The 11,544-nt window shown below is 37.8% G+C and overlaps 2 protein-coding genes across 2 annotated transcripts; one reads left to right on the forward strand and one right to left on the reverse strand.

The window, feature by feature from the left end:
* The first annotated feature begins 2,360 nt into the window (after nt 1–2,360).
* LOC110915700 (monooxygenase 2) lies at nt 2,361–5,461 on the forward strand. Its single transcript, XM_022160431.2, has 6 exons — nt 2,361–2,657; nt 2,731–2,877; nt 2,993–3,058; nt 3,135–3,297; nt 3,402–3,630; nt 4,806–5,461. Exons 1-6 carry the CDS (start codon nt 2,461–2,463, stop codon nt 5,324–5,326), a joined length of 1,323 nt encoding a protein of 440 aa, XP_022016123.1. The 5' UTR covers nt 2,361–2,460; the 3' UTR covers nt 5,327–5,461.
* Nucleotides 5,462–7,813: 2,352 nt separating this feature from the next.
* Nucleotides 7,814–10,986, reverse strand: LOC110917976 (RGG repeats nuclear RNA binding protein A). Its single transcript, XM_022162392.2, has 7 exons — nt 10,616–10,986; nt 9,888–10,191; nt 9,742–9,807; nt 9,538–9,664; nt 8,831–8,989; nt 8,664–8,720; nt 7,814–8,256 (listed from the first exon to the last, which is right to left on the reverse strand). The coding sequence occupies exons 1-7, from the start codon at nt 10,779–10,781 to the stop codon at nt 8,071–8,073; spliced, it is 1,065 nt and encodes a 354-aa protein (XP_022018084.1). The 5' UTR covers nt 10,782–10,986; the 3' UTR covers nt 7,814–8,070.
* Nucleotides 10,987–11,544: the final 558 nt, after the last annotated feature.

An 11,544-nucleotide genomic window follows, 5' to 3' on the forward strand; every position in this document is an offset into this window, starting at 1 on the left:
AAGGACCACGAAACATATCCTTCGAGCACGAAACATATCCTTCGACATCATTCGGCCCGAAGGATCACGAAACATATCCTTCGATATGTTTCGGCCCAGTCTTTCTAATGGGCTTGGCCCATTCCTGTGAAACGATTTATATACGTGATGCATGTAAACCGGCAGTAGTTTCAAAAACCCTAGTTCCATTGTGTGTGAGTGTGACGGCATATAGCAGACCTACTCCCTGTTCGAAGGATTTCCTTCCATAATCCAGATTTCCGGTTAGTATGTGATGTTGTTTATGATGCTATGATTTCATAAATTTTTCCAGTTGTCTTGCAATATGTTTGTATGTTAACCAGGCACGTATGTTAATCGAATATGAATGTTAATCGGATATAGATGCTAATCGGATATATTGTGATGATGTTGATTATGGTAAACGAAAACGAAACAAGTGAACACGGTTTGGTTAGTTTAAACACAAAGATCTAAACCTGCTATCAATTAGGATCTTTGGTATTCTGTTCGGATTATTAATCAATATTATAGATCGATTGTAGTGAGGAATCGTGCTTGTATGATACTCGTTATGTAGATGTACTGTTAAGATTTGGTACTTGTTGTGATTTGTTTGGACATGCATGATAGATGATGATTGTTATGATGATGACGGCTGTAGATGATTAGGGTTTCTGTTTCTGTAATTGACTGCGTGATATCCGTAACTGATTGTGATCAAACGTAACTGATATGTATCGAAAGATACTTGCTACTCGAAACATAGTTGTGGTCGAAAGATAGCTTTGACCGAACCATAGTAACTTTGACCGAAAGATAGTTTGGACCGAACCATAACTTTGACCGAAAGATAGCTTTGACCGAAAGATAACATTGGTCCGAAACATAACATTCGGTCCGAAGGATAATTGTGATAACTGTTGTCGAAAGATAATAGCTAGATTCGAAAGATACTAGGGACTTATGAACCTACTTTGAAAGATGGAATTATATGCTTGATTTATTTGACATGCCATGCTAGATGATGAATGTTTACATTCGTATTTGTGTGACACCCGAATTGCATGCGTATCATTGTGAACATGAACTGATTCGTTATACGTGCATACAATAGGACGTGACTAATTACTTGTGAGTGCATAACCTAGCATACCGAGCAAACCAAGGTGAGTTCACACGAGCCAAGGCATGGGTTCCCAGGGTGGGAATGGGTTGGATGATTATTTGTGCATACCTGATATTATAACGAACGATTAAACTGTTGATGCTTACGAACTGCCTTCGCACACACCCTGGTCGGTAAAGACTATGGTCGCGAACGAACTACTCAACTGCCTTCGCACACACCCTGGTCGGTAAAGACTATGGTCGCGAACTGATTAACCGCCTTCGCACACACCCTGGTCGGTATAGACTATGGTCGCGAACTATTCGAACCTAATCTTCGCACACCTGCCTGGGAGGCCGCGATGGAACTAATCATATGGAACGTAACGATTAAACCATTACTCACACTATACGATATTGAACTTTAAACTGTGAACTCGCTCAACTAGTTTGTTGATTATCTGCTGCATGCCTTGCAGGACCTTAGGTACTTATGGAGCTTGCACTGGAGGAGCGGGACGTTGTGGGCAGTGGATTATGAACGTTATGTTTAAACATTTTGAATAATTGAACTTATGGTTTACTTGGGTTATTTACTTATGCTTCCGCTACTGATACTATGATTGTTTTGAAACATCAATTGTATTGAATGAGGTTTTACGAACTACTTTATTTATGTTATGCTATGTTCAATATGATTGATGGCTTGATCCTGGTCAGTCACGCTCCCAAGCGGCGGTGTTCCGTGTGGATTTTTGGGGGTGTGACATTGCCAGTTTAGTTCAAATGTTTCATTTTTCTCTTGTGTGTTCAAAAAGGTTTCCCCATTACCATTTTAGTCCACTGGGTTAACTTCATCCATTATTCTTGTTAACAAGAAAGACAATTTGGTCATTTATATGTCCGAATTGCCCTTTAGTTAACATAATTACATTTAAAATGACCGAATTACCCTTCTCATTAATAAAAAAATGGATAAAGTTAACTTAGTGGACTAAAATGGTAACGATGAAACTACTCACAGACGAAAAATAAAACATTTGGGCTAAACTGAAAAATAGCCTAAACCACATGAACTAAAATATCTTTTAACTCTTTTTTAAGATACTTACATATCCTAGATTTCCCTTGGGAAAGTCTCGATGGCTCACCTGTTTAACTTGTCACCACTAAATATATTCATTCAGAGGTTTTTTTTTTTTTTTTTTAATAAGTACTTACGTTACGTATCTCTAGACTTCCCCCGGGAAAACTCTTGCTGGCTCACCTGTTTAACTTGTGACCACTAAATTAAATGGCCACAAAACAAAAGCAACTGAAACTCTATCATGGAACTAACTATTCACAACGATGGCGGCACTTCTACCCCTTCACTCTCACTTTCTTCATCATAAAACCAGTGATCCAAAGTTAAGCCAATACTATTTAACAAAACCCCCTAAAACAATCAAATCAACTTCTCTAACAATCGCCTGTATCCGGAAGGAAGAAGTAGTCATCATCGGAGCTGGAATCGCCGGCCTCTCCACCGCAGTTTCCCTGCACAGGTTAATTTCCTTATTTCATCTAATAATAAACAAATTTGTTCAGTTATATATACTTGGTTTGGTTTGTGTGAAGACTGGGGGTTCCATCGCTGGTGCTGGAGCAGGCGGAATCGTTGCGGACCGGTGGAACCTCATTGACGCTATTTAAGAATGGTTGGAAGGTTCTGGATACAATGGGAGTTGGTGATGAACTCAGATCACAGTACCTTGAGATTCAAGGGTATATCCCCCTTTTTGTATGCTTGTGAATTGTTTGAAATATCATATTTCCTGACCTCTTTGCTTGTTGTATTGGTTCCTTGTGTTTGAATGTTCTTATGAAACCAACTGCGCAGGATGGTGATAAAAACCGAGATTGGAAGAGAGCTACGCTCGTTCACGTTCAAAGAAGAAGATCAAACGTACGTATACAGTAACATTTCTATGAGTACTCAGTCACCTATGTGGTTAATCTGTATTTGATGCGAATGGGAACAGTCAAGAGGTTCGTGCAGTTGAACGAAGAAGGCTTCTGGAGACTCTTGCCAAACAATTACCTGTTGATTCAATCTGTTTCTCCTCAAAGTTGGCAAAGATTAAAGTAGATAAAGATGGTGAAACGCTGCTAGAACTTTCTAATGGTACCCGGATATCATCAAAGGTAGCATTTAGTTCTATACACACTATATAAATCAAGATTTCTTGATTTAGAAGTGTAGGTGAAACAAAAATCAACCTTTGGATCATCATTCTGTGAATCAACAGGTGGTCATTGGATGCGATGGAATTCGTTCTTCGGTTGCTAAATGGATGGGGTTTTCAGAGCCTAAATATGTGGGATATTGTGCTTTTCGTGGCCTTGCAGATTATGCTAATGGACAGCCGTTTGGGCCACGAGTAAATTACATTTACGGAAAAGGCATACGTGCTGGTTATGTTCCAGTTTCGCCAACTAAGGTTTATTGGTTTGTTTGCTTCAATAGCCCTTCACCAGGTACGTCGTATGGGGGCAGTTTAATCTTTTTACACTAAGAATATGACTTGGTACCAGGTTACAGCTGACCTTATTTGTTTATGAATGGGTCGACTTGGGAGTTGGGTCGCGCTTTTATTTCAAACAGGTCACAGCATTCACATCTAACCCCCCATTTTTTAACCATATATTACACTAAAAATCACTATCTTTTCTCTCTCATTTTCAATTAAATAATAGTTTTCAATACCTTTATCGTTACATTTTCTTTCTCTTCCACTCACAACCATTATCAAAATATATTAAAAAAATATAAAGCAGGAACAATGTTCCTTCAAATTTACAAAGAGTTAATTACATGGTTAGTCACTGTGGTTTGCACAAAGTAACATACTTAGGTACTAATAGTTTAAAATCACATTATAGGGTATTAACTTTTCATTTTGTAACGTTTGTAGGTATTAACTTTATTTGTAAGTTTAAAATCACATTATATTAGTAGCTAAGTATGTTATTTTGTGCAAACCACAGGGACTAACTATGTTAATACCCTAGAAGTTAATACCTACAAACGTTACAAAATGAAAAGTTAATACCCTAGAAGGTGATTTTAAACTATTAGTACCTAAGTATGTTATTTTGCGTAAACCACAGGGACTAACTATGTAATTAACTCAATTTACAAATGAACAGTAACATTTTCTCTATCCTCTACTCACAACCACTTTTCATATAATTTTTTTTAGGGGGGGGGGGGGGTGGTTGGATGTGAATGCTCTCAAATCGGTAATTTAGAAATAGGGGAACACCTCAACTGGGTCAACCGGGTTGGTCAAACTGGTAAAAAGTTGTCAAATATTGTGCATCGGTGAAAACAAAATAAGGTATGGAAATATGCAATGGTTAACATCTTTTTTTATTTATATAAAATGTTATTTGAATTTTTAACACTACTAAAAATATCAAGGGGTCAACATCTTTGCTAATAATATGAAAAACGTTTGCAGGTCAACATCTTTACTAATAATATGAAAAAAATTTGCGAGTCAACTTAACACAACCCATTTAGACCCATGCTAAATGATCACTCGTAACCTAACCCATTTAGACCCGTACTAAATGATCACTCGTAACCCAACCCATCAGTCTTGTTATTCCTGTCTTTTTTTAATAGTTGTGTGAATGTAAGGTGGCAGGTCCAAAGATTACCGATCCACTGGTGTTGAAGAATCAAACCAAGGAACTAATCAAGAAATGGCCCTCTGAGCTGCAAAACATAGTTGATGCCACCCCGGACGACACAATCATCCGGACCCCACTAGTCGACAGGTGGTTGTGGCCAGGCTTTAGCCCACCAGCATCACTGGGTGGAGCCGTGCTGGTTGGTGATGCATGGCACCCAATGACTCCTAATCTAGGTCAAGGGGCTTGTTGTGCCTTAGAAGATGCTGTTGTTTTAGTGCAAAAGCTCGCGCCTGCTCTAAAGGTGGGACCAATGGCCATTGAGGATGCACTAAGGTCATACCAAAACGAGAGATGGCCACGAATCTTTCCAATGGCGGTACGCGCTAATGTGATTGGAGCTGTTTTGCAGTTGGAGAACCCTTTGGTTTGTGCAGTTAGGGACAATGTGCTAGTCCCTAAACTGATTAGGCTCGGACCGATGTTGGAACACACCAACTTCGAGTTTGACCCGCTACCACAAACTAGAGTTTAACAAACGAGACAGTAAAGTTATTTAAAAAAAAAAAAAAAAACTTAAGATTCCATTCGAGATAAATCTTGTTGTTTGTTCTTGCATATCTGTAATGAAAATGTTAACGAGTATTTATAAGAACTAAATTAATTTTAAGAGTGATTAATTGAATATGAACAAAAAATAGAAGCATATAAATGAAAAGAGTTAAGTTCGCTTTTTGTCCCTAGGTTTCAGTGGCGGATCTAGGATTCGCGCCAAGCGGTAACGTTTTATAAATAAGCGGTAATGAAATAGAAAAAACGTCAAATTTTTCCAAAATTTACACTAATTTTACACTACCGCCGGAGCGCCAAGGGGTAGCGGGCGTTTCCCCTTGTTATACACTAGATCCGCCCCTGCTAGGTTTGCTCGAAGTATTAACTACGTGAGTTCAAAATCTAAAATTTTAACATCTTGTGTACGAACGTTTCCAAATTTTAACCATTGTTGTCCTTTTTTTACTAACTCTGTTAGATTCATCTGTTAAGTAGAAGGGCATTTTCAGAATCCTGAATAACAAGAAATATCAAGGGAGGATCTTATTTGGGGCCCGAGGGGTCCGTGCCTCCCTATTTTTTCGCTTCGTATGTAAATTTTTGCGGTCCCCTTATTTAAAACTCAAGATCTCTCACATTATATTATGTATACAGTGAATTACAAGTTTTGTCCTTTATCTATATACCAAATTTCAGACGGTATCATTTATTTTTAAAATTGATAAGTTCGTACTTAATGTTTTAAAATGCTACACGCTTTGTCCTTTGACCTTAACCCGGTTAATTTTTTTGGTTAAATCAAATCATAGAAGGGTACTCGAGTCTTTTAACCCATTTATATAAAATATTTAAACAAATAAAACAAAAATAAATGAGTGTAGGTGCATCCAATACTTCTCCCTCTTCACGATGATTCATCCTCTCAAATTAATTTAAATATTGATTCAAATCCCCAACAATTAATGCTTTCCTCCCATAGTGGTCCGGGATATAACGCCAAAATGAAGTATACCGCCCCATAGCGCCGCCCAACACCACTATGGCGGTCGCTATGTGGTTTAAAATTTGTCTTCCCGTGATCCTCATAGCGGCGTGAAGGGGGGTCGCTATGTGGTTTAAAATTTGTCTTCCCGTGATCCTCATAGCGGCGTGAAGGGGGGTCGCTATGTGGTTTAAAATTTGTCTTCCCGTGATCCTCATAGCGGCGTGAAGGGGGGAGCTTTTCAAAAATCCGACCGTTACAAACGGTCATCTGAAGCATAATGAAGAAACTGAATCTGAAATTTGGAATTGAAGATGTTGGAGTGAAATTGTGTACCTCAGTGACAATTTCATCGAGTAAGTGCTTGATAGAGTGATAATCTGAAATTTGGAATTGAAGGTGGTGGTGCCGTTAGCAGTCGTCGTCGTTGTCGTCGTTCGTCATCTCCGATTTCTTTTTCTAATTGAAAATTTTAGGTTTTGTTTGAAACGTAGAAGTTCATGGCCTTGAGCAGCTATGATGAATTGTTGATGTTTGTTTTAGGCCCATCATGGTATGGTTTATGGGTTTTGTGAACACCAAGTGACTTTAATGGTTAGAAATTAAGTACAATAAAAATCGAAAATTAATAATTGATTAATGATGAGTAAGGGGTTTTATGACTACACCCTCTTGTAATATAAAGTCTAATAAAGCCCGTCTCTTACGCGTTTCACCACTTGTCGTATAACGCCCCCAAAGGGGCTTTATTTTGGGCGTGAGATTTTGGGCGTTTTTTGGACGAAAACGCCGGAGCACGCCCCCCAAGCGGCCCCCATGGGCGTTTGTTTTGCAAATTTCGTATGGAGCGTTGTATATTACACGCTGGATCGAACTTGAATGGGCCAATCATCTGTTTCCATGCTCCATTTGTACAATAACATTTTTTATGGTTTTTTTATTTAATTCTATTACACATTTACACCACAATGCCTACATCCCCACTATATTCATTTTAGAAAACGTTCCATAATACCCCGTTGCTGACTAAGCTGCTAAATAACGTAAAACGCTCAAGGGTAGGGGCATTATCACTACACATGATCTTAGTTAGAATAACCCCTTTTCATAACATACCTTTTACCACTCATGCTACTGAGTTCAAGATATTAGTGTTGGTTTAGGCTAGTTTAAATACCAAAAAAAGAATGGTCTTTTTAACGAAAAAAAAAACGCAATTAATGTCACTAAACTATTGAACAAAACTTTAGGTCAACTATGCCAGCTCTAAAGTGTTAAATGGTTTTAGACGTATCATCTCTTTCATCTAACGGCTCATCACTCTGGTAAATTATTCCATTCAGCACCATTAGGGTCAGGCTATAATACAACTTAACTACGATCAACAGATGTACAGACGAAGGTCTGTTATAACAAAAATCTCTATGATCTTTAAACATAACTGTAAATAGTATCCAAAGGTAGAGAAATATAATAACATAAAAGAAAAACACAAAGTAAAAGTGGACTACCAAATAATTCTAAAATCAAAACTGAGGATTGAGTAGCAACTCAAATAATTCAAGGCGCTAAAAATGATGATAACCTCAAAATGGCCTACAACATGATTCATGACAAAGCAACCCAAGGCCATACTAAACAATTTACACACCTCAAAACACAACTCCATTTAAGTTTTATAAATTAAAAGAAAAAGGTAAACTTCTCTCTCTGACAACCAACCCAAAGCAAGATATATAGTTAACTCACTTAACCCCCAACGATGGAAACTGACCAACATCCCCAATAGCCGGTGCAGCAGCATCGTTCATTTGGTTTCCACCAGTGTATCCTCCTCTGGGCCCACGTCCACGTCCCCGGCCCCCTCGTCCACCTGGACTGTAGTACCTTTCTCCTTCAGCTGGTTTCAGAAACTCATTGATGCTAAGTGACTGTTCAATTACAAGAAAAAATATAATTCAAACATGGTTACAAAAGCTGGTTTGAGTTGTACTTTATCTTTTAGCAGGTTTACCGAGTTTATATGAATAAAAACAAGCCAACACTGTCAAATAACAAAATGTGTTTTAACAAAAGGTTTTCTATAACCAGACAAGTCATCAAACTGGCAATCTAAACAGTTTCAATGGTCAGGAAGGTTTCAAAAAAAAATAAACTACATGATGTCATAAATAATTTAAGCATTAAAAATGTGTAACTAACTTAAAAGTAGAATAAAAAGAAAAACCTGAAATATAGTCCAACAACCCAGTTCGCTTGTTTGACAGGTTCAAATAGTGGCAGTTAAAAAATAAGTATTGAGTGTTAAAATAAGCATTGCATGATACAAGATACTTGCCTTTTTAGCTTTCTCTTCTTTGTCAGCGGCCTCTTTGCGCTTATCCTTGTCAGATCCCTGTTAATATAGAATAATAATAATAAAATGTCACAAATATGACTTTCATTTGACTAAAAAAAACAAAAATAAATAAATAATCTACAGTTGTAGTGCTTTAAAGTTCATACCAGTTTGACAAAAATGTCCTCTTCACTTTTTTTGTTTGAGAGCAGTTGCATCTTTGCTAGATCTTTATCCAAAGCAACCTTTCTTTCCTCAGACTTGAGTGCCTGCAAAGCTTTTCTCTTCTCTTCTAGAACCTTCTCATACTCCTCCAGTGTCATTTCCTGTCAGTAAAAAAACATAAATGGGGGTGCGTGGTTCACAAATCAGATTACATGTAATTGAAACACACGTAACCAAATCTGATTACATAGAAAAACACTAAGAGAGTTTAGGTTGCAGATTGTTTGTGAAGGTAATAAGATTCAAAGAAACTGGAAATAAAAATTTCATTAGGTTTTAAACAATACCTTAATGTGAGAAAGGATTGTCGAGTGCCATCAACCAACGAAAATTAAAAAAAAAAAAAAAAAAAAGACTCTTTCACTGACCAACAAAACACAATATTTGATGGAAAGTTTTTCTAAACAATTACAATTCCAATGAGAACTCCACAAACCAAACAAACCTTAAAGTTGCAGATCAAAAAAATGCCTAACTATTAAATTTGATTAATAACAAGTGACACCCTATTAGTAACTACAACTAGCAGATAGCGTCAGTAAAATTCATGACATGAAAATATGTAAAACAGTGATTCTTATATGTCAAATACGGTTGGCATTAAAAAATATAAATCTACTTTAAAAGGCATGCAAAAATAACTACTAACCTTCTCCTCAGGCTCCTTCTCTTCTACCTCAGTTACAGGATTTTCCTTGTTGGCATCAACTCCATCTTCCTGTCCAGCTGACTCCTCCACATTCTTCTCAACTTCAGTCACAGCTTCTTCAGGCTCACTAAAACAAATTCAAGAAAGTCCAAATTACAACTTCCAAAACTCTACCTTAACAGATTATACAATACTAATACTTACACTGCAATCTCATCAGTAGCAGTTCCCCAATTGCCACGACCGGCACCTTCACGCTTAAAACCATTACTGCAAACCAAAAAACACAATTAAACAGTTAATAAAAAAAACCAATTTTAAAGAAACATGAAACAAGGAAAAAGGCTCACCCACGGCCAGTTCCACTGTGACGTTCAAACACCCTCCTGGGGCGTTCTCCATCTGCTGCATCACCATTGGTGTAACCACCTCGACGCCCACCACGGTACCCTCCACGAGGTCCACCATACCCAGCACGTCTTTCAGAGGTTTTCTCAACATCACCATCCTCTGAAGGTCTGTAACTTCCATTGTTGGTTCCATAAAAATTCTCATTGTCAGCAGCAGAGTCACGGTTAAACCCACGTCCACCTCGACCACCACGCCCACCAAACCGGCCACCGCCTCTCTGACCATTAGTCTTAGCCTCTTGCACTACAATAAAGAACCACAATGATGTCCACGTTTTCAACAACAATATTTTGGTCCACCTTGAATAAAACTGATAGTTGTATGCATGCAAAAATATAATAACAGTTTCAATGTTCAAATGGTCAAGCCAACACAGACAGCAAATTGTACTTCAAGCCACCGCTTAACATGTTTATGTTATCAATGATCCAATTAAATCAAAAATCACCGAAAAACTGTTATCTTGATACAAATCAGTTCTTCAATTAGGTTATCAAAAGCACAAATTCAATAGAACCCAAATACAACAAACCGGCTAATATAATAAAACATTTAAGTGCAATCTACAGCCAAATGCATCAAGATCAATATTAACCAAACCCAGTAAAGTTATATAAAAATTAGAGCAAACTAAATTATTTAAGGAGAAGGAATAATAAAAATATACCAGCCTGGGCAGGAGGGAGCGGCTTGGAAGGAAGCTTGGCAGCCGGCTTAGCAGGCGGCGTTTTCTTGGCGGCAGGAGCAACAGCCGCCGGTAGCTTGGCAATGAGCTGGTTAGGGTCATCGTTATCATCATCGACCAAAAGATCAAACGGATTCATTGTTGCCATTTTTTAACAAAGAAAGTTTTCAAGGATAATAAAAGTAGCGATGAATAACAAATTGAAAACCTAGAGAAGAGATTGTTGTTAGCGTCAGCAGCAATTAAGAGTGAGAGTGAAACCCTAGCCGAAGCGGCAGAGATTTGAGAATGGGCGTAAACGTGGTTTTAAAAACCCTACAGGGTTTTGTTAACATGTGGGTTGGGTTCTTGTAACGTTACGGCTGGGCTAATGTTATTGGGCATAAATAAATAACCTCGGGCCCATTCTTTGTTATATAAGCAAATCCATATTATTTATTATTTTTTTATTTAAGAACATTTATTCATGAGTTCACAAAATAGACGACCTTCGTTTGTTTCCTGAATCCTGATGCCCCCCCCCCTCCTTCGCGTCACTGGCTATCGAATCTCAGCGAACGAAATTACATTTATACCCTGTTAGCGTCTTAAAGTGTGAAACAAATTCCCATTCTACACGTTTATACTCTGTTATACCTGCAGCTTCAAAATTTGTACACATAGCAAAATTACAATTTTATCCTACAGATTTGCTTTACACACTAGATTTATATAAATAATAATTATAATTTAAAAGTTTTAAAAAAGTAGGGTTTGTTTGGTATAGGTTAATGGGGTGGATAAATGAATGAAATGGATTATTACCATTTCATGTCTTGCCAATAGGAATGGAATGAATCATTGCTTTGAGTTGTTTGGTAGACAGAAAAAGACAACGAAAGCGGTGGTGGCAGTGGCGGGTGGGCGGTGAT

This window comes from Helianthus annuus, chromosome 16 (assembly GCF_002127325.2).
Source record: "Helianthus annuus cultivar XRQ/B chromosome 16, HanXRQr2.0-SUNRISE, whole genome shotgun sequence".
Lineage (NCBI taxonomy): Eukaryota > Viridiplantae > Streptophyta > Magnoliopsida > Asterales > Asteraceae > Helianthus > Helianthus annuus.